This window comes from Taeniopygia guttata, chromosome 15, assembly GCF_048771995.1.
Source record: "Taeniopygia guttata chromosome 15, bTaeGut7.mat, whole genome shotgun sequence".
NCBI lineage: Eukaryota > Metazoa > Chordata > Aves > Passeriformes > Estrildidae > Taeniopygia > Taeniopygia guttata.
The window spans coordinates 775,869-798,525 of NC_133040.1; the positions used below are offsets into that span (position 1 = coordinate 775,869).

The 22,657-nt window shown below is 53.3% G+C and overlaps 1 protein-coding gene and 1 long non-coding RNA gene across 2 annotated transcripts in view; one reads left to right on the top strand and one right to left on the bottom strand.

The window, feature by feature from the left end:
• RTN4R (reticulon 4 receptor) overlaps positions 1-10,207 on the top strand; it is an 84,684-nt gene extending 74,477 nt beyond the window's left edge. The window contains exon 2 of the mRNA XM_002187849.6: positions 8,146-10,207. Coding sequence (XP_002187885.1) covers positions 8,146-9,572 — 1,427 coding nt within the window. The 3' untranslated portion in view covers positions 9,573-10,207. The remainder of the gene's footprint in view (positions 1-8,145) is intronic.
• The window catches only part of LOC121470758 (uncharacterized), a 152,987-nt gene that overhangs the window by 79,192 nt on the left and 51,138 nt on the right, over positions 1-22,657 (bottom strand). The gene's annotated exons all lie outside the window — the stretch shown is intronic.

The following is a 22,657-nucleotide window of genomic DNA, read 5'->3' on the forward strand; positions in this document are numbered from 1 at the left end:
TGCCTCACGTTCTCCAAATGCACATTCCAGGCCATGTGCTTTCACCTTCTCTTTGGGCACTGGGCTTTTTGTGCCTCTCATCCAGCTCCCACAGCCCTGTGTCCCTGCCTTTGGCACAGCTGGCCCCTGCTTTGGGCAATCTGGAGATTTTGCCCTCTCCTCCTGCTGTTGCTGTGGAATTTGGTACCTGGCAAGAGACCAAGGCTCTGAGGCAAATCCCCACAGATCCCATGTGCTCCCCAGAGTCCAGAGGCTGCTGCTGTGCTGCAGGGGCTCTGTGGTGTCCCACTGCTGGAGAGGGCTCCAGGACAGGGCTTTGCAGTGTGTGTTCAGGAGAGCTGGACATGACCATGATTATTGCAGCTCCAGACACAATCACCTCCTGGAAAGGGCCACGCTCCTGCTTGCACCGGGGAAACCAGTTCTGAGGAAGGAATTGGGAATATTGGGAGTTTGGCTGGACCAGCAGCACCTGAGAGCTGCAGTGTCTGCACAGACAGGACCAGGGCTGACCTGTCTCAGGCCCAGGACTGGAATAAACCCACCTAAGAGGCCTTTTCCACAGGAATGCTCCATGTTTTACTTTAAGCTCATAATTTTCTCCCTTTAAAAGGTCAGGAGCTTTCCCCTTCAAGATGTGCCACAAATAAGAAGAGGTCAGGTGGCAACCATGCAGATTTATTTTGTACTAGGTGAGAACAGCTGGAAATTCTGCTTGTGCTGATTGACCTGACAGAGAGCCCCACCAGGTGAGGGGCAGAGCAGTGGCAGGAGCACTCACTGCAAAATGGGCTGGCATACCATTGGATTTCCCAGTGCCTATCCAGAGGAAACAGGAATAACTAGGTCAGGTTTTCAGTGCTTAAGAACCTCAAAGATTATTCCTGATTTCATGAAAATAATTTTAAATACCATCTTTAACCTGTGTGTGTTTGGCCAAGTCCTTATTTATTGTTCCCCGTGAGGGAGGGAAGGTGCTAAAATGGAATTTCCAGAGAAGCTGTGAAACTTCTTGTGAAAGTCCATCTGAACTGCTGCATATGTTTGTTTAAACCTCTGCAGCTGTTCATTGAAATCTGCACAAAATTCTGTCTCAATCTCTGCAATTGTCCATCCAAAGCTCTGCAAAGTTAATCTGAATCTCTGCAGATGTCCATCTGCACCGCTGCAAAATTCCATCTGCACCGCTGCAAAATTCCATCTGAACCTCTGTAAAATTCCATCTGAACATCTGCAAAATTCCATCTGAATATCTGCAAAATTCCATCTGAATATCTGCAAAATTCCATCTGAATATCTGCAAAATTCCATCTGAACCTCTGCACTTGTCTACCTGAAGCTCTACAGTTTTCCATCTTTACACCTGGGAAATTCCATCTAAAATCTCTGCCATGGTCCCTCTGAACCTCAACAAAACTCCATCTGATCCTCTGTAAATTTCCATCTGAATTTCTGCAAAATTCCCTCCAAATCTCTGCCCAATCCCATCTGCACCTCTGCCATGGTCCAAGCTGCCCTTGCACCCCAAGTATCCGACTGTGGAGTACAGGAAAAAGTCTGGAGCAGCATTCCTACAGGGAGCAGGCTTGGAAGAATCCCCAGGAGGGGAAAGAAGGTTTTCTGTCTGGTAGGGAGCCAGGGAAGCTCTGCCTCAGGCCACTGCTTGCCCAGGGCTCGGAGAAGGTGCCAGGGAAACGCTCCCACTATTTAGAGCTGCATTCCCACCCCTGTCTGCTCCTGGATCCCACCTCAGCCCAGCCCAAATGTCCCTGGCCTGGCTCCCCGCAGCTCTTCTCACCTTCTTTTATTGAAATCAGGACTTTTCCCATTCCCTGGCCTCCCAGGGCACTCCTGGGCTGTAATAATTGATAATTGTTATTGTTAACCAGGGACCTGATGACTCCCTTGATATTTCCCTCAGAAGGGTTCTGGTGACCTTTTTGCTGAGCAGCTCTCACACCTCCGTGCCTTGCAGCAAGCCTTGGGAATTCAGCAGGATGGAAACCCTTTGGCTACAGAGGAAACTTTTTAATTTCTGTGCTCCTCACCGGGTTCTCATTCAAATGGGCTGAAATACAAACTGTGCACTCTGTCCTTCTCCTTCCTCTCCCTGCTGCTGCCCAGGGAAATGCTGGCAAAGCACCAAAAGCAAAACCCTGAGCAAATGTTCTTAGGCTAAATCCAGGCTGCTGCCAAAATTTAGGGAGTGAGGGAGAGGCACTGGCAGGGATGGGGAGCCCTACAAGTGGGAGCTGCTTTGGCACATCCCAGGGAAGGATGGAGCTGTCCCAGAGAAGGTTTGTGCTGCCCTGAGCTCCTGGAATGAGCTGTGGAGCTCAGCCCCGAGCGCTGCTGAAGAACCAGCGTTCAAACCCCCCTGGAGGTTTGGGGAGATGGAGTGGAAGAATTGCACAAGATGTAACTCGGTTTTACCTTCTTTCCTTCAAAATATCTCTGCAATCTTAAATCTAAAAGCGCATTAAGGGAGTGTGATTGAAGAGGGGAAGATGAACACCCGAAGGGAGGAGATGGCACATGCATTGCCTGCCTCCCTGCCGGGGTGCATTACAGAAATGACCTTTCAGCCCTGCTCAAACCCTCTTCAGGATGTTCCAGAGGGGCTGTGCTGCCAAAGGCGAGGAAGAGCACCTCAGTCCCAAAGGTTAATGAGTCTGGATACAGTCCCAGAGGATGTGGGATCAGGGACAAGCCAGAGGTGGGGCTCAGGTGCCTAAATCACTGCCCCTGCTGCTGCTCACATCCCAGCAGCTCCAGGCAGGGCTGTGCCAAACCTGCCCGCAGCACTCCTGCTGCCTCAGACCCCCAGGGCTGCCCAGAAGGGAATTAGCTCCCTATTTTCAGGCTGCTGGGATTCATCAGCAGTGTTTTGGTATGAGCTCCAGCCCCTGGACATGGAGCATCCCCAGGAGAACCTGGGGAGAGATTCAGAACCCCAGAGCTCACCCACCCCAGTGACCTCGCTGACTGTCCCACCTGACAGGGGTGTCTGACACCCCAAAATCCCCATAGAGATACAGAGGTGCCCCAAAACCTGCTTCAGCCCCAAAAAGTTGTGCTACAGCTGCCTGAGGGTGGCAGGGACCCGCTCTGCCCTGCAGATGTGACTCTGGTGCCTCTCCCAGGTGTTTCATGGTGGCAAAGCTTCACCCCCATCCTCTCCTCCCTGCTGGAGCCGCTCCAGCTGCACCTTCGTGCTCCATCCTTCATGCTCCATCCTTCATGCTCCATCCTTCCTCTCCGCAGCAGAAGGGAGGGAAATTCCGGATGACTCTGAGCCGATTGTCCTCCCTCACTGACCTCTCCATTCACCTCCACTTGAAATGCATCAAAGCGCTGCCCTCTTCCCTGTGGCACAGGCACAGCCCCACCTTTGGCCACAGGACAAAGCGAGAGGCACCAAGTGTGGAATTTCAAACGATGCCCACGGAATTTCAAACGATGCCCACTCCTAGTGGGAATTCGTGTGTCCCTGCTATAAACAAAGGCGAAACGCTGTGTGCATCAGCAAAAGGCTTTGTATTGTAAAATGTTCCCTTTATGTCCAAGCAGGAGAGAATCCAGATGATTATTGACCCTGCACTGCAGGAAAGGCACATTAGAATATCTCCAAATCAATCGAGAGCAGAGCAGAGCAGAGCAGTGGGGAGAGGCCGTGGCTCTGCAAAGGGCATCGCATTGCAGCTCGCTTTGGCCTCCTGAAAAAGAGTTTGCAAAGCATCTGTTGGAGGCCCCCGGAGCCTTTTCTTTCTAATTGCCACGTTTGACAAGGCGGTGGCCCGGGGGAGCGGCGAGAGGCGGATAATGGACCCACTTTAATTGCTTCCAGTTCCATGAGTCAGAACACTGGGGAATGGCAAAGGGGAAGCGCTGCACCTTCACTGAAGGAGCTTTCTGGCTTTCAAGAAAGCTCCGGAAGAACAAATGCTATACTCAAAGCCAAAGTCTTGGAGGGACTGAAGGTTCCAGGTTCTGGAATTTCTTTCATGTTTTGCTTTTGACAGGAACTCTTGGGTTAAGTTTTAATCATGTTCTTGAAGAGGGAGGGATGGTTTCTCAGCTAAGAGAGGAGGGGATTGGTGTCATTCCAAGAGCCTTTTCCTCAGGGGTGGGAACTGAGATGGGTGATGAGGTGGAAGAGTCCAGCTGGAGGTGGAGGATCCAGCATCCATTGGTGGTGGGAGCTCACTGCAGATACAGAAGTCAGGATGGATTTATCTGGAAGGTGAAGGGAGGATGCTGCTCCCCTCCAGGAGCTGAGTGTGGCACATTCTGGGAATGGGCAGACAGGGAATCTTCTGACCTCCCTCCTCCCTGACAGGCGTGAATCACAGAATCCTGGAATGCTTTGGGTTGGGAAGGACCTTTAAGCTTACCTTGTTCCACCCCCTGATGCCTTCCACTACCCCAAGTTGCCCCAAGCCCCCTTCAACCTGGCCTTGAATGTCTCCTGCCCTTCTGGCCAAGGGCAGGGGGGGGTTTCCTGGAAAACTAAGGAGCTCACAGCCAGAGCTGAACCCAGGAAAACAAATTAAAATATCCCTGTGCAAGGTGTGGGTAGCTGATGGCACTTGGTGTCCCCTGGGGTCTGGGACACGCTGAGACCAGGCACGGCTGCTGGTTGAACACCAGTCACTGGAGAAGGGTTTTGGAGGAGCAGGAAAAGCCGTGGCAGGGTCCCTGGGGTCTCTGTCACGGCACACCAGCCTGGCTGGGGACAGAAGGGTCACCTTGGCTTCCCATGGCTTCGTCCACTCCTGCCCTTGCCCCTGGCCCTGCCCCAGCTGGGGACTGACAGGGGCTGGGCTGTGCCATGGATCAGCCAGGACACAGCTGGGCTGCACAGTGGGAAAGCCACTGGAAAAAGGCTTTGGGGGATGATTGACAGAAACTGTCTCGGTGGAAGGAGCTAATCTGAGCAGCTCATGAACACCAGGTCCCTAATTAAAGCGCACAGCCTGGCCCTGCTGTAATTAATTTCCCAGTGCTGCTGGCTGGCAGCGCTCTCAGTGCCACTGACTCAGCGCTGCTGGCAGCTTCTGGGGCATGGGAGCGGGACAGGGGGGCCGAGCCTTGGAGCAGGATGTGCCCCTTCCCTCCTGGGGCTGCAGTGCTCCAGCCCTGGGCACAGCCAGCAGCTGGGCAGCACCCTGCTGCCTGCCCGGGAGCTTCCCGGGGAACAGAGATCCTGTGGATCACCTGTGCCCGCTCAGCTGTCGGGATGGGTGGCACAGGGCAGGGTGATGCTCATGGCTCACCTCTGCCAGCAGCTCTCTCCCCATATACACATGGATTTACATGGATTTATTGCGCCCTTAGCTGGAGTTGGGACAGGCATGGTGTCACTCTGATTCCTCTCGCTTGGGAATGGGTTTTGCATTCCCTGTGCTGTTTCCCATTTATTCCAGCAAAGCAGCTGGGACTGGGACACTGGGGCAGCATCCAGCTGTCCCCGGGCCTGGCAGGGAGGAACAGCCTGGGGACAGCGGGATGGTGCATAAGGAGGTGAGTCCTGCTGCCCCGGTGTCACCCCCGGCCTCATCACCCCAGTGACGGAGCTGACAAGGGAGGCTCCAGAAAGTCCCGTTTCTGTGCCCACGGGTTTCATTATCAGCTGCAGAGGGATGGCCAGAGAGTCGCCAGCACTGTTTTAATTTCCCAGGAGGCTGCTCTTGGTGTGCCATGGCTGTAGCGCCGAGTCTCAGTTGTCTCATTTTACTGAGCTTCATGCAATGGGACGTGACACGTCAAAACATGACAAGGCAGCCAAAATGTGTCACAACACTGCACTCAAACTCTGCCTTGCAGGGTTGCTCAGCAGCTGATAGCATCAGGCTCCAATTATCTCTGCATGCTGAGCTGGGGTTTTTATCCCTTGTGGAATATGATATATGGGAGTCTCCTGCCTGTGTTGGACTATTGGATCACATCAGATTTATTAACCACACACGGTGAATTGTTCTGACCACACTGACACCCAAAGCTGAGATCCCGGGCTGTTCGTGCAGGAAGGAGACTTTCCCACCCCAGATTTTCCAATCATTATTCCTTCAGTAAAGATTTGGTGAGGTTTCCATGTGATTAAAATCTGTTATTGTTGGTGTTTGGTGTGGTTTCATTGGCCACATCAGCACCTGCCAGGCTCGAAGGGAGGTGCAGCCACTTCCTTCAGATTCCCCCTGGGAATCTGCAAGGCTGGATTTGGCTCCAGTCTCCCCAGTTCATCCCATTCTGCTCCACTGGGCTTTCCTGAATGGTTTTTTGCACTCTGTTTTTCCACCTTACTTTGTAATGAGGCATCAACCTTCCAGAAAAATGTTTTGAGCTTTTCAAAGGAAAAACCCTTCCACAACAGAGGCAAAACCCTCCCACAAGAGAGGCAAAGCTGCTCTTTTCCCCGGGCTGCAGATTCCCAGCGATGGGGAGGACAGGATGTGTCCTTTGGCCAGAGGTGCTGTGAGGAGCTGTATTGGAAATGCAGGTGAACCCAGTGGGAAGAAATGCTGATGTCTGACTCTAGTTCAGAAGTCTGAATGATTTCTTTATTATAACTATGCTAAAATACATTAATGTACTATATAAAGGAAGATACTAAAACCACATACTACTTCCACTAGCTACCATATCTAACTCACTACAACTCATGACCCTGTTTGAGAGAGTCCAGCCCCAGGTGGGTTGGATTGGCCATCAGGCTCAAACAATCCTCACCAGAATCCAACCAAGCAATCACTCCAGGTAAACAATTCTCCAAACACATTCCACATGGGAAAAACAAAGAGCAGAAATAGAAATTGTTTTCTCTTTCTTTCTCTCTGTGCACCTCTATGAAAGATCCTGAGAGAGAAATGTCCCTGTGGCAGAGCTGGGAAGAGTCACAGTTGTTTCTGCTCACATGTGGCATTCCCAAATGGAACCTCCTGCTGCCCTGGCTGCTGTCCATTCGTTTTATCTCCTGTTTGGAGGAATCAGACTAATTACTGACTGCTAATTGCTGGGAAAGCACTGCTGGCACTGCCTCCCTTCCCACCAGTAGCAGGGAACAGCCTGGGTCTCCTCAGATCTCTCAGTGGGACCTTCAGGAACCCTCGAAGGCCCTTTGGAGAAGGTGCTGCTCTGTCCATACCTTCCCTCCCTCCAGGCTCATTCCCAGCTCGGGAATTTGGTGAACCAAAATGCTTCCTTGGGATTCCTGTACAGCCCAGCTCCTGGGGAAGTGGGTGGGCAGGAAAAAAATTGTTCCTCTCTGGGGTTTTTCAGCCCCATGGGGCTGCCAGCATGCTTGGGACACATGCCTTGCACACTTGGTGGGATCCCCAAATGAAGCCTCGCATGTGACTTTCTCCTACAACAGCAGGATGGAAAATCCTGCTGTTTCCTCCTCTTCCTCAGTGGCTGCACAGGTTCAAAGGAAAAAAAAAATATGGGGAGAGAGGAAGCAGGAATATGTGGCTTAAAGTTTTGAGCAGGAGAAGGAAAGGATCCTTTTGGCCCTGAGACTTCTCCAGGCAGGTCTGACCTGAAAGTTATTCTGGGAATGTCTCACAGTTATTTCTCCCAGGAGATCAAATCAGCCCAAAATTATTTGTGGAAAGTCACAGTTATTTTTTGAGAGCAGTGTGGGGACACAGCAGTGTGGGAACACCTGCTTGTTTGGAAGAGTTGTTCCGTGACCCGGCAAAGCGAGGAGCTGATGGCACTGCTGGGATGGGATCTGGGGTTTCCTGGTACATCCCAGGTGCTTTTCCAGTGGCTGAGCTGTGCCAGGCATGCCCATGGCAGAGGGAAATGCCCCAGAATTTGGTCCCTTTGCTCACAGGTTAGATCTCGGGAACAGAGCTGGTGTTGGATGTGCAAATCCAAAGTGCTGATACCTCTCTCTCACCTCCCGAGGATGCAGGGCAGAGGAGGCGTTGAGGTTTCATCTCTACAAGTGTACACTGATTTAAGCTCTTGAGCTGAGTGGCAGAATCCCGTTTTTAATCCTACATTTTAATCACTGGCTGCCCTGGCATCTGTTTGTTGCTGGTGGTGCCACACCCGGAGGGGGAATTTCAGGCTCCTCTGCCAAGAGAAGCGCTCTCCATGACCCTGCCTAATTCCCACCCTATCTCTGTCCTTCCTCAGGAAGCAAACTGCTGATTTTGGTGCTTTGCTTGAACATCCCATCAGAAGTGGAGTCCTGCCCCGGGGCGTGCGTATGCTACAGTGAGCCCAAGATCACCATCAGCTGCCAGCAGCAGGGGCTGACAGCCATCCCCGTGGAGATCCCCATCCAGAGCCAGCGCATCTTCCTGCACAACAACCGCATAACCCTGGTGAGGGCCACCAGCTTCACCTCCTGCCGCAACATGACCATCCTGTGGATCCACTCCAACAACATCAGCCTCATCGAGCCTGGGGCCTTCTACGGGCTCACCAAGCTGGAGGAGCTGGACCTCAGCGACAACACGAACCTGAAATCCATCAACCCTGTCACCTTCCGGGGGCTTGTGCACCTCCACACCCTCCACCTGGATCGCTGCGGGCTCCTGGAGCTCTCCACAGGGCTTTTCCGAGGGTTGTTCTCCTTGCAGTACCTCTACCTTCAGGATAATAACCTCCAGATCCTGCTGGACGACACCTTCATCGACCTGGCGAACCTCACCTACCTGTTTTTGCACGGGAACAAGATCAAGAGCTTGTCAGAGAACGTCTTCCGCGGGCTGATCAACCTGGACCGGCTGCTGCTGCACCAGAACAGGGTGAGCGTGGTGCACCGGCGCGCCTTCCACGACCTGGGGAAGGTGATGACCTTGTACCTGTTCAACAACAACCTGACCGTGCTGACGGGGGACACCATGGCCCCCCTGGTGTCCCTGCAGTACCTGCGCCTCAACGGCAACCAGTGGATCTGCGACTGCCAGGCCCGCTCGCTCTGGAATTGGTTTAAGCAGTTCAAGGGCTCCTCCTCGGAGCTGGAGTGCCACCTGCCCCCTCGCCTGGCGGGGCGGGACCTGAAGCGGCTGCAGAGCTCCGAGCTGGACAGCTGCGTGGACTCCTTCAACCAGATCCGCACCAGCGTCTTCAGCACCAAAACCAGGTCGGGGAAGCTCCCGACGGGGCTGCCCCCGCTGGGCTCCCACGACGGCTCCTCCAAGTGCTGCCAGCCAGAGATGGACAAGTCTTTCATTTACGAGGCCAAGGGCAAGGCAGGGCCCTCCTCCCACAGCAGCCGCTCGTCCAACAACCACCTCAAGGAGAAGGAGAACATGTCCAGGCCCAAGTACATGGAGACGGACCCTTCCAAAAATGGCAGCAACAAGCAGATAAACGATTCCCCCTTTGGGACCTTCCCCAGCATTGTAGACCCTCCTTTGACCAAGTTGAGACCCGAATTTCTAGAGCCCATTGAACCTTCCACAGTCCCAACCAAAAAGAGGCAGGGCTGCTCTAAAAAGAACAGATCAAAGGCCCAGTGCCGCCTCACCCAGCAGGGGAACAGCTCCACGTTACAGCTCAGCCTAAGCCTTTTGATCCCCCCCTTGGTGTGGAGCTTACTGTTATTCTGCTAAAATTAACTCTTTTCCTGGGTTGATGACACTTTAATACTCGACTTTTGCTGACCTCCATAAATGTTGCAAACAAAAGCAGGACTCCCATCCACCCTGAGAAAGCTTTGTTACACAAAACTTAACTGGATGCCTTTATTAAAACAAACAAACAAACAAACAAAAAACAAAACAAAAAGACAAATACTGAGATGTACATAATTTATTTGTCCTGAAACCTGTGAATTATACCTTTGGTCTTCAGAACTGCACTTGCCCACAAAGCAGCTTTTGCTACAGCAGATGGTAAAGAAATATGGTTTATTTACAGGAAAAAAAAAAAAAAAAAAAAAAAAGAAGTGTAAGAAATGCTCTGAAAAGAATGTCTAAAATCTGTTTGTAACTCACCATCTCACTGAACAATGTTGCAGGTTCCCATTTGCAGAGGTAATGGATTTGATGCTGTTTTAATCCTATGTTGATGACTCTTGCAGTTTTTCCGTCTCCATTTCATCCTCACACCACGTTTACAGGCAGCATTTGTTAAAGAATGCTGCCTGCCCCTTCACAAGATTGCAGTATATATAGATATGCATTTTATTTTACTTGTGTACAAGTATACAAAAAAAACCTATAAAATAAAGATTTCTTTTTCCTAAGTGGCTGTCATCTGCGAGGGGTGAAGGACTCGGAGCAGCTAAAAAGCTGAAGATTTAAGAGGATGTGGAGTGTGATCTTAGCATTTAACACCACAGTGATAAATAAGGCAATTTTGGATGGTTATGCAACCCATAAGTGGTGCCAGCAAAGGGTTTGGTTGTGTGAAACATGCCCTGCTCATGCTCCTCTTTCCCTGCAAACTATCCCACCTCCTCCCAACATCATTCGGATTCCAGGATGATCAGAAGAGCAGGAAATGCTGGCCCAGCCCCTCGGAGCTGGAGCAGAGGAATGTCAGAAACAATCCCAAGCTTTGGGCAGGGCCATTTTTCTCCTGCTCTGCACAGATGGGCTGAGCTCTGGGGTAGGTCCCGAGTGGAGCAGCACTGGGATGTAGGAAATAGGGTGGCTCTCCCCAGAAACACCGGGCCTGGCAGCTCAGGCACCCATCCCTGGAGTCACTGTGCCAGTGGCTTCATCTCCAGGGTGACCTTGGGATGCTGAGAAAATAAAGCATTGCTGTCCACATGTACTGGATGCCACCCCATGGGACCCAGTGGGCCATAAAGTGGAGCAGGCTGTGCCCTCCTGGCACTGCAGCCACCTATTGTTGGTTGGGGGTTATATATAAGTTATGCATGGGATGGGATTGCTGTGGCATGTGTTTTGAGCTGGGTTTTTTTTAGCATTAGTCTCATTACATGGTTATGACAACAGGAAGATGCTAGCAGCTTACATCCAGGCAACAGACTAAGAACTTAATGTTACAATTTATTTTATAAACTTTTTGACTAATCACACATAAAAGCATATTGACAGTAGTTCTATCCAACCACTATAAGCACACGTACCTTTGGTTAAAACAATGCTTGCTTATTTTGAATACAATACTTGCTTGTAAGCCTCAAGATACAATGCACAGAGCTCCATTATTAAGCCTAGAACTTCCTAATATCTCATCAGATATACTTTTCTGTGACTTAGGAAGTTGTTCTACCCAAGCGTTAATACACGGACTATTGTTCTATTTGTTCTTTCTTTCTACTTCTTGTATAATTTTTCTGCTGACAAATCTTATAGCTACTGCTTAGCTCTAATCACCATCCTGGTGTCCTTAAAGCCTACCTTTTGCAATGTGCCCAAACCCCTCTAATTTTAAAGAATCCCACAGCCACCCTCTGGGCCAGGATAGGAAGGGTTGGGCACAGAGTTTATCCGAGGGCTCCTTTTCCTGGTCAAAGCACAGAGGTTGTTCTGTGCCCCTCTTTCCTGCCGGGGTTTGGAGGTTCCTGAAGGCAGGAGCAGCCTGTCACACAGCTGCCAGGGACTCCAGGATTATGTGTGGAAGTCAGACTAGGGGGCTCCAGGCTGCACCAGCCCTTGGGGTTCCCAGCACTGGCATTGGTGCTGAACTTCCCAGAAGGAGTGAGGCACTGCCAGCCAGGAGTGAAGGGCATCAGCAGGGCCATGGCTTCCTTCCAGCCTTATCCTAGACCTGATGGCTCACGAGGAGGGAGCAGAGACCACGGGGAGGAGCAGGAGGATGCTTGGATGGCCGATGTCCCACCTGGGGATGCTATGGGGCAGGGTCTGTGCCCCACTCTGGGGTGCTGCTGGCTCTTCCCACCTCTGCCACAGCCAGTTCCCACCTGGGTGAGTGTCAGGGAGTGACAGGGGACAGCCCAACGTGCTGCAGTTGTGGTTTGTCTCCAAATCCATCCCTGGGGCTGCCAAAAAGGTGTGGCACAGACCCCTGGGAGTGAACATCTGCCTTGTGTCACCGCGATGGGGACAAGGCCTGTCTGCCAGCTGGGCAGGAGCCGCTGTGCAGGACAGCTCTGGGATCCCAGCAGATCCCATTCCTGCCAGCCCAGCTCCATGATCCTGCAGAGGCTCCAGGTGTGTTTGGGTGCAAATTCATTGCCCTGCAGCAGGATGGAGCGGGAAATCAGTGCCTGTGCTGGGGCAGTACCGGGTGAGCCAGCCAGCCCTGCCAGCCCTGCCAGCCCTGCTGTGTGTGCCCAGTTTGGGGTACACTTGTCCACACTCACAGGCCACTGACTGGGACCTCCCCAGCCACTTCCTGCCATTCCTGCTCAGATCTGTCCCATCATGCCAGCACAGAAGGATTTCCCAAGGTCCTGCATTCTCTGTCTCATCCCAAAAAGCACCATCGAGACTCTTGGAGGATTCAAACCTACACTGGAATCTGAAGCTCAGGAGCCGAGAGCAGCTTGGGGTCAGCAGCACGGGACCAGCAGCACCCCAAAGCCCATGGAAAAGCTGGAAGATTTGCTGGATGCTGCGATGGGCTCCCATGGAACCTCCTGTTTGGGTCCTAGGCCCAGTGTGACTCCCTTGTACAGCAATTTGCGAGTCTTGGTCCAAATTCCTGCTCCATGGGCATGAGGAAGCCAGACCAGGTGGCAAAAATTCAGGATGAATCTGGAAGGAAAAAACTGAGAAAAAAGAGACCATTGTGGCTTTCCCCCAGCAGCTGAAGGGCAGAGCTGGGAGCTGGGCTTGCCCTGCCCAAAGCAGGCTCTTGGGGAGTTTGGCTCCCTGTGGAAAATACAAAGCAGACAATGAATTCCTGTCACTAATCCTGAATGGAGCAGGAGCTGCACTCTGCCAACCCAGTGACACCGTTCCCGCTTTCTACAGCTCAGCTCTGCTGTGCTTTCAGTGGCTCCTAGGACTATACACTGGCCACAAGCCCAGGAGAGTTCCTCGTGCTAATTTCCTAGATTTCCTGCTGTCCAGATGCCAATTCCTGTGTTTACAGCCATTAGAATGACAAATATTGAAGAAGGGAATGCAGTGGGCAGTAGGAATTCCTGTAGAAGTTAGGTCTTCCAAAGGCTGAGTTCTGGTACTGGTGAGGTAGGAAAGGAGTTCAAATGAAGGGAGTTTCACCCCTGCTTTGAGCTTTGCTGGGGTTGACACAACCCTTACGGATATTCCCAGACTTATTTTACACTCGGATGTCACTGAGTTGAGTGGGATTCATCCAGCAGGGCTCAGGACCTTGTTGGCTGTTCCTCATCTCAGGATCCTTCCTCTCCCTTCCTTTCTCACCGTGCAAGTCACACTCAATTTTCTGCTCCTGTCACTGGTGGCAGCAATGAAATCAGAGACAAAGGCAGCAGCAAGGAGCCAGGAGGGATGAGGGATGGGAGCCCTGGGAAGAAGGGGCTCCCCATCAGCAGCAGAGAGCTGCAGCACTCAGCACCCACGGTCCCCTGGTGCTGTCCCCACCAGACCTCTGGCACTGCTGAGGAGGCAGCCATGCCACAGACCCTCCACCAGCGGTGGGAACCGTGCTCATCCTTAATTCTCCAGAATTTGTCTCCATGGATTGCTGGCTGGTAGTCCAAACAGGAACAGAACCAGAAGAGAAACCCTTCTTACATGTTTTCAGGTCCATCTGGAAGGACAACCCGAGCTGTCAAGGAGATGATTGTGCCCCTCCTTGTTGTGGCAGAGGATGGAAGGGTGTTTATCCTCCACCCCGCCCTCCCACTTCCCATCCTTGGACACAGGGGATGGGGGTGTTCCTCTGCCTGTGGATGGGGAAGTGGACTCCAAAGGCCTGTGCAGGTGGGGATTTGTCCCATCCTGAATGGGGTCCCTGACACACAGGTGTGGTGACCCCCCACTCCAGGGGACCCCATCACAATACCTGATGTGGACAGACTTTATGGAAGAGGAATTTCATCCAACTGGTTTTGGAAGATGGTTTTTTTTTTTTTTTTTTGCTAATGGATAACTGTGATTCACCAGGATGAAAATTGATGGAGGGATGTTGTGGCTCTGATGTAATGTCCATCAGCAAGACCTTTCCCATCAAAGCCGGAGGCAACAGAGGGGTAATGCAATGTGGAAGAAGCCCCCCTGATGGCCTGGTTCAGCAGATGTCCTGACCATGGATTAGGAAAATATCCTGGCCATGGATCAGGAAGGCCTGAGCTGCTCTGACCCCTGTGGCTCAGGCAGTTCGAGTACAAGCTGTGTTCTGAGGATCCCTCCCCGTTCCTGTCCAGAGCCCCTCCAAGCCTTTGGAATATGAACACTCTGAGTCTGGGCAGTGACAGTGCCCTGTGGGGCTGGAGCTGGTGGCTGCAGCTGCTGAGCCAGCCCTGCTGGAGCACCCGGCAGGTGACTGGGAGAGTCCGGGAGCAGGACCGGGGCAGCCAGAGGGATCATGGGCAGGCAACTGGGGCACACCCGCCATCCACTGCCCACAGCAGGCTGTGTCCCCAGGAGCGTTCCAGGCACTTTGCTCCATGGAGAATGACAGAACCATGGAATGTGCTGAGCTGGACAGGACAAGGATCATGCAGTCCCCCCCAGCCCTGCCCAGACCCCACCAACCCCACCCTGTCCATCCCTGGCAGCGCTGCCCAAAGGCTCCTGGAGCTCTGGCAGCCTCGGGGCCGTGCCCATTCCCTGGGCAGCCTGGGCAGTGCCAGCACCTCTGGGGGAAGGACCTTTCCTGATCTCCAGCCTGACCTGCCCTGGCCCAGCTCCAGCCGTTCCCTGGCTGCTGTCCTTGCCCTGCTCCCCTTGGTGCCTGCTCTGGTGGTGTCTCTTACCTTCAGACTTGAGGAATCAAAAATTGCCTCAAAAGTGTTTGTTGCCCCACTTCCCTCTCTTCCACTGGATGTGGGAGGAGCTGCCTTTGCCTCTCCTGCCCTTCCCCTGGGACAGGGAGCTCCCAATTCTGACCTGTCCCCCCCAACAACTGCATTGGGGCTCAGCTCAGCTTCCTGAGCTGAAATCAGCTCCTTAACAAAGCTCACCTGAGTGCTGCTTAGCTGCATTCTGGGTCTGGAGACCCTTTTCCCAGGGCTTCTCATCTGAGGCTGGAATCTCTCCACTCCTCCTTGGAGCTGGGGAATCAAAAGAAAAACCCAAAAATCCATCAGAATGAGGAGACCACTGAGAGCTGTGTCAGGGAGCTCCTGTCCTCACCTGTCCGTGGGGACACCTGGGCTGCAGGCAGGAGCCATCTCTGCTCCATCCTGCCCCAAAAGAAGATCCTGGGGAAGATTCCCATCTGGCTGTGACTCCACAGGGATGAGATCTCTGCTCCTAAAGAGATTCCCCATAACCCTGTGAGCAACCTGTGTTTCCACAGCTCCGCTCTGACACGGAGCAGATTATCCGAGCTGCTGAGTTTTGCTCCAAACAAACATGATGCATAGAAATAATAAAGGCTGGAAGGGTTTTTAATTCCAAGCTGTGTTTCTGGATTAGTTCCCCATCATTAGGCAGTCAGGGAGTAGAGTTTTTGCTGTTCTGCCTCCTTCTCAAAATCAGGAAAGGATAAAAATCCCAGAGTCATTGAGAGCTGGGGGTGGGCAGGAGAGCAGAGAGCAGGCAGGAGAGACAGGAGTTTTTTAGGGATGATATCGGACCACGGTGCATGATTGCTGGTGGGAAGCTCTGGAGACAGCAGGAATTCTGCCTACAGCCATGGTGAAGGCAAGGAATCTGTGAAAACCTTTCTTATAAATCCAAAGTCAAACATCTGAGTCTGGCTCCGGCCAGAAACTCTAATTAGAGCCCCCTTGATTTGTGCCATAAGTAGGACACTGCAGGGGGAACTGCTGAGGCAGGTGAGACTTATTGGAATTGCATCCCAGGGTATCTATAAATAGGGATAACAGAGGCTGGGCAAAAAGAGGCACAATGAAAATAACGGTGCACCCTGCCCACTCACTGAAGGATGAGGCACTTCAGATCTCAGAGTGACCCACCTTCCGTGCCGGCGGAGAGACTTGTTCTAGGTCAGCAGGTACCAAAACGGCCCAGCTGTCACCAAGCACAAAAACAGGGCCGTTTTTTGGGATGAAATCATCGCTTTTGATAGCCTGCTGCACTCCACATGGCAGCGACACGGGCGCTGCTCGCATGACTCACGGGCTGGGCTCCTTCGCAGCCTCTTGCGGGTGGGCGGCTCCATCTGCACGGATTTACTGGTGTCAGGGTCCATGTGCAGGGCCTTACTGGTGTCAGGGTCCTCCTGCAGGGGTTTACTGATGTCAGGGTCCATCTGCAGGGCCTTACTGGTGTCAGGGTCCTCCTGCAGGGGTTTACTGGTGTCAGGGTCCATCTGCAGGGGTTTACTGGTGTCAGGGTCCATCTGCAGGGATTTTTTTGCTCCAGGTTCCACCCTTGGGGGTTTGTTTGTGCCAGGTTCTACCCTCAGGGGTTTGTTTGGGCCAGGTTCCACCCTCAGGGGTTTATTTGGGCCAGGTTCCACCCTCAGGGGTTAGCTCTGGGTCGGGGCTGTGGGCAGTGCTTTGCTGACTGCTCAGCTCCTCTCTGCTGCTGTGGGTGCCATCTGCATTTGTTGTTCTGTGGCTGGTCTGGAGTGTTATCCCTGGAATTTCAACTAGGAAGGGAACAACTGCAGGGCCTGGTGTGAGGAGGGAGTGCTGGACTTTTCTGTGGGAGTGCATAGCTCACGTTTTTGAAGCAGTGAGACTGCACCTCTGGGGTGGTGGTGGTTGCTGGGGTTTAAACTGGAATTCCTGCTGAGCTGGGACATCCTGCTCTGCTTTCTGCCCCAGCCTCTCCAGTGCAGGTTAACCCAGCAGCTCTGGAGGAGGAGCAGGAGTTTCCTGGCATGGGCAGAGGTGCAGGGAACCTTCTGCGTGTCAGGAGCACCTTTCACCACCCTGACAGGCTGGGGAACCCCTGCTGCCCTGGGCAGGGGCTGTGCTGGGCTCTCCTGGACCCATGGCTGCCAGGAGGGGCCCAGCACCTTCCTTGCACAGCACCCCAGCCCCTCAGCCATCATCCCCAGGAGCTCTGTTTGAGCCCTGGGGCACAGCTGGGGGATGCTGCAGCCCGCAGCAGTGTCACTGCCCACGGTGACAGCACGGGTGTGTCCTTCAGCCCTTCCCAGGGCCCGGCTGGGTGTGTGGCTGGCTCTCCACACACATCCCAGCCTGTCCTGCAGCAGCAGAAGGGCAGGACACTGAGCTGCTGCCACGGGAGCCCAGCCCTGGAGTGGCTGCCTGAGGACTCGGATTGAGCTGCAAGCTGCTAAATAAGGGCAGAGCTGCTCTTTTCTCCCCGGTGTTTCCATTCAAACCACAACAACAATGGAATATTTATGAGCTGTTTGCAGAAATGTCAAGAAGAGGCAGCAGTTGTACCAACACCCTCTCGGAGCAGCGGGCTGGGAGGGTTATCCTGAGCGATTCTCGCTGCGTGTGATGGTTACAAGGGCTTTACAAACCCCTGTGACATTCCCGTGTCCTCACACCGAGGCAGGAATCGATCACCATCGCTCCACCACCAGCATCCCCACGCTCCCCCAGCCAGCAACAGGGCCTGGGGGCTCTGCCTGCCCAGGAGGTGCAGGAGGCTGGGCAGCAGCAGCTCCTCACCAATTCCAGGCTCACTTCAGGACTCCGGGACTAAATGTTCCCGTTGGCTTTGGGCAGTAAAAGCTGGAATTCTGACGAGGTTTCCGAGCCAGACTGTTACATTCTGTATTTCACTAAATGCCTTTTCTTTGCTCTTTTCCTGCCTTGCTGCCAGACTGACCTTGCTGGGATGTGGGGACGGAGAAGAAGCAACTTGAAGTCTGGGAATGCATACCCACACACACCCAATCCCTGTGAATTAGCTGTGGGAGTGGAAAAAAAACAGGACATTTAACTTTTCTCTGTATGTTTTAATTTGCGTATCACTTTTAGGAATTTTCCAACAATTCCAACTTACCAGAGGTGTAGAATCCCAGCTTTCTCCACGCTTCGTGTGGGTAAGTTCTAAATTGTTGGTTTGGTAGGACCTGAGAGGTGCTTTGGACTTTGACCATGTTGCTTTTGGCCAGCTCTTGTCAGCTGGAGGGGTCAGGAATATTTAGGTGACATCAGATGATCCTTCAGTTTTTGATTTGTTCTCTCCCTTGGAATATATTCTTAATTTCCATCAGATTTGAGGGCTTTAAACAACCTAAGAGAAGATTTCCAGCCACTGGGGGAAGCAGAGCCATCCCAGAAGGAATGGAGGCTTTGTAGAATCACGGAATATCCTGAGTTGAAAGGGGCCCACAAGGATCATCAGTCCAACTCCTGGTCCTGCACAGACACCCCAACAACCCCAGCCTGGGCTTGGCTTTCTGGGAGAAAATATTTGGGAGAAAGAGTGGCCTGGGAGCTCAGGGCAGGAGCAAAGTGACCCTCATGAGCCCTGTTTTCTGTTGTGCTGGTGGTGCAGCTCCCACCTTGCCAGGGCCCTGCTCTAACTCTGGGTGCTCCTGGTCCTGGCCAGCCTTGTTTGGTGTCTCCCAGGAGCTCCAGTTTTGTCCAGCCTGGTGCCTCCAGGCCATACTGGGGAGTGCTGCTCTTCACTGGCCATTGCCATGTCCCTCCTGGCTTTGGCATGGACAGATTTTGTGGCTTCCCCTTGGAGCTTTGTGGGCCCCTGGCTGGACCTGGCCACCAGCCCTCGATTTGCTCCCTCACCCAGGTCCTGTGGGGAAAGCTGCAGCTTGAGGGGCCTTTTCCAGTCATGGCATTCTATTCCTGGCCTTCCCTGAGGGAGCAGCCGTGCTCTGACACATCCCAAACCTCACAGAGTCCAGCTCAGAATGGGTGAGCAGAACAAAAAGCCACCTAGGTGGCTGAAAACTGGTCTGAAGCAGCCTTAGCTTTCTCCAGAGCTGCTAAATTCTGCTGCTTGCAAAACCTTTTGTGGTGCTGGAACAATGCATGTGTATATAAGGAGAATCTAGGCAAGATTTCTATTTTCCAGGTTATTTTTGGTTTGCTTGGGGAAAAAAATGAGGAGGAGAGTGGGCTCCAAACCACGTTCCAAAGGCTGGAAAAGAAGCATCTGGTGTGCCCAGGGGTTGTCATAGTGAAGATGAGTGACACATAATAATGATGAATCCAGAAACTTTCACCTTGATTTCCCTGCCTGGTGGAGCTTTGAAGTGAGCCTCTCATATTATGTTAGCGGTTTATTGTGTGTGCTTCATTAAAAATACATCACAGGCCTCTCGGAGCTGGAAGGGACGCAAATTAGGTCAGCGAGTCCAGGCTCCTGCTGCTCTGCCAGGGCTCTGATCCTGCTAATGACTCCAGCCCAGCCCTGGCAGGTGCTCGTGTGCTGCCAATTCCAGCTCTGGGCTGACAGGGAAAACACGATTTCACTCTTTAAAACGTTCAGTTCTTGTTAAAAGGGGTTTCTTTCATGTTCCCTGCCTGGCTGGTGTTTGAGTGTGAGGGGGCAGCTCTGCCCCAGCCCTGAAAGCCCCTCAGCCCTGTGCGGAGCCCCAGCCTGGGCAGTAGGGCAGGGGGGTTTCTGCTCCTCTGCCCCACCTGCAGAGCTGCCCCAGCCCTGGGCCCAGCACAGGAGGGACCTGGAGCTGCTGGAGAGAGCCCAGAGGAGGCCACAGAGGTGCTGCAAGGGCTGGCGCCCCTCTGCTCTGGAGCCAGGCTGGGAGAGCTGGGGGTGCTCACCTGGAGAGGAGAAGCTCCAGGGAGAGCTGAGATGTCCTGCAGCTCCTTCTGTGCTTTCAGCCAGGCCGGAGCAGGCTCTGGATTCAGCCCTGGAGCAGTGCAGGTGTTGGGGGTGTGACATGGAGCTGCCCTCCTCTGGGATATCTCCTCCAGTGGAGGAGTGAATGTGGCTATGATAGTCTTTCCTCATGGCTTGTCCCCAGCCCTGCTGTTCCCTTGGTCACTCCTTTGGGATATAGTGCAGCTTTAGGTGCCTCAGCACAAGAATCCTTTTGTTGAGTCCTGTCATATTGGAGATGAGGGGTTTGCCTCCAACTCTTTGTCCCTCTGAGCTGGAGAACATGAGAGACTGAGAAACCCCAGGGCTTGCTGACACCCCATTGTGCTTCTGGGCTGACTCTGGAGGGGTGAAGCCCTTGGGGTCGGTGGCACCACAGCATCACCCACTTTGTGTCTGGCCTGGGCTGCTGGTGCTATGACTGAGCCCAGGGTTAGGTGGGATGTTGGGCAGGAATTGTTCCTGGGGAGGCTGGAGAGGCCCAAGCAGAGGTTCCCAGAGCAGCTGTGGCTGCCCCTGGATCCCTGGCAGTGCCCAAGGCCAGGCTGGACAGGGCTTGGAGCAGCCTGGGACAGTGGGAGGTGTCCCTGCCATGGCAGGGGTGTGACAGGATGGGCTTCAAGGTCCCTTCCAACCCAAAACATTCCATCATTCTGTGATCCACCAACTCCATCAGCTCTCCTGTGGGCATCCCAGGGAGTCTGGGCACCAAGGCCTGCACCTGGAGCTGTGGGTCCTCTTGATGTGGGTCTGGATCTCAGCAACCTTGGCGGTGCATCTGAGATGTGACCCAGGGCAGAACATTCTGAGCCAGAGCTCTGCTCCTGGCCGGGCTCAGTGTGGGGTGGCACCTCTGGGTCTGCAGGCAGGGCACCAGCGGGGTTTGCCCTGAGGGACCCTCACAGCCCAGAGCTGCTGTGCTCTGCACGGCGGCCCATGGCCAGGGACTGATCCTGGGGGATGTCAGAGCCCCAGGGAGCTCAGGGACCCCTCACTCTCCACTCCAGCCTGGCCTCTGAGGCACAGGACACCGATTCCAGCATGAAGATGCTGCTGTTTTCCACCCTGGCTCCCCGGGGGAAGGAGAGCACAGCCCTTCATTAGCTGTAATGAGTGTCTGTCTTGGGCTGGGGCCACGGGCTCTGCCGGCGCTGTGCTGAGCCCGGCCTGACCTAGAAAAACCCCTTAATGTGGTGTTCCTTCTGCAAGGGGCAAGGCTCTTATCTAATCACCAGCCCCATCCTTCAGCAGCACAGCCACTGCAGCCCAGTTAACTCAATTAGGAAATCACCAGCTATTTACAGGCTGGGCTGAATGGCTGTAGCACCAGGAGGACAATAACACGCAAACAAAGGGCACGATAAGCTGTGATGGGATAACCAGCATCCCCCCTGCATCCCCCTGCACCCCCGGGCCGTGGCCAAGCCCTGCTGGGCTCTCTCCTTCCCACCGAGCCTCTCTCAGGGGCTCTTTCTTTGTCAGCCTCAGAGAAACTCTCACATTTCCAAAGCACTTCAGTTGGAGAGGGGGCGTGGTGGGTTGGTTTATTTTTTCCTTTTTTTTTTCTTTCCCCAAGAATCTTATTTTAAGGCTGTTTTCCTCCCTCTCCCCTGCTCCAGGTCTGCTTTGCCTTGTGTTTGCCCACTGGAGATGGCACAGGTGCCCCGGGGTGCTGTCTCCTGCCCGGGGGGATGGAGCCCAGGAGCTCTGCTGGACACAGGAGGGTCCCCAGGGAACGGGCTCAGCCCCTGGAAGGCGTCTGCACCCTGGGAAGATGTTCCTTAAGGGCTCCTGGGACTTCTGCTTCCCCTCTGCAAGAGCTAAACGCAGCCAAAGCAGGGTCACCAGAGCCCTGTGTGACAGGAGTGCCACAGAGACAGGCTGAGCTGCTCTCCCACACCCCATTCCCTCCAGGAAGGGCTCAGCCTGTGCTGTCACTGCTCACAGAGCAACGGAGGGACTGGGGGCGTGAAATGCCCCAGGTGGCCTCAGAAGTGGGATTCTCCTTCTCCTCAGAAGTGGGATTCTCCTTCTCTTCAGAAGTGGGATTCTCCTTCTCCTCAGAAGTGGGATTCTCCTCCTCAGAATTGGAATTTGGGCACAAACTGCTGTGTTTTCATCCAGGGCTCACATAATCGTCATAATTTAAATCCCAAACTGAGCAACAATCAGCATCTTTCCCAAATATATAAGTTCACTTACGTATGTTTTCTCCTTTGCGTTTCCTCTCATGTCTCACCACCAGAGGAACATAGCAGGTCTGAGTGGATTTTGGAGACCTTTCCCCCCGGGGATAGGCAGCTGGAGCTGGAAAGCCTGGCTTGGGGAGCGACTTGTGGTGGGATGAGGCAGGAATTCCAGGGCTGCCCTGCGTGGGGTCAGAGTCCTGGCAAACATTCCTTCAGATGAGGAACGAAATGATCACATCATTTTCCCTGCAGCCTCACCTCGCCCAACCTCGAGAGCACCGGGGGTGGAAGAGCAGCTCTGTTCTGCTTCCCACAGGCGCCGTTTCATGTGTGGCCTCTTTCCCCCAGCCCTGCTCTGGATGCAGCACTAAAAATGGGCTGCTGCTCATCGCCGTGGTGCCCAGGCGCTTCCCAGCATCCAGGAAGGTTTGTAAACCTTGGGAAACAGGGAGGGTATTTTATCAGCATTGTTTTCCAGGTGCTTGGAGAGCAGGTTGGGGTTGGTGACCTCTCATCTGCCTAAAATGCACCTGGCTTGTTGGGTTATTAGAGCAGCAAAGAGGCAGGAAGCTGCTCCCAAACTCCTCCTTTCCAGCAAACAAAATATCCGTGATTGGACTGCTCTGAGGATGACACACAAGTTAAAAAAAAAACATAACAAAACAAAACAAGAAAAAAAAAAAAAACCACAAGAAGAATGAAAAAAAAACCCCAAAA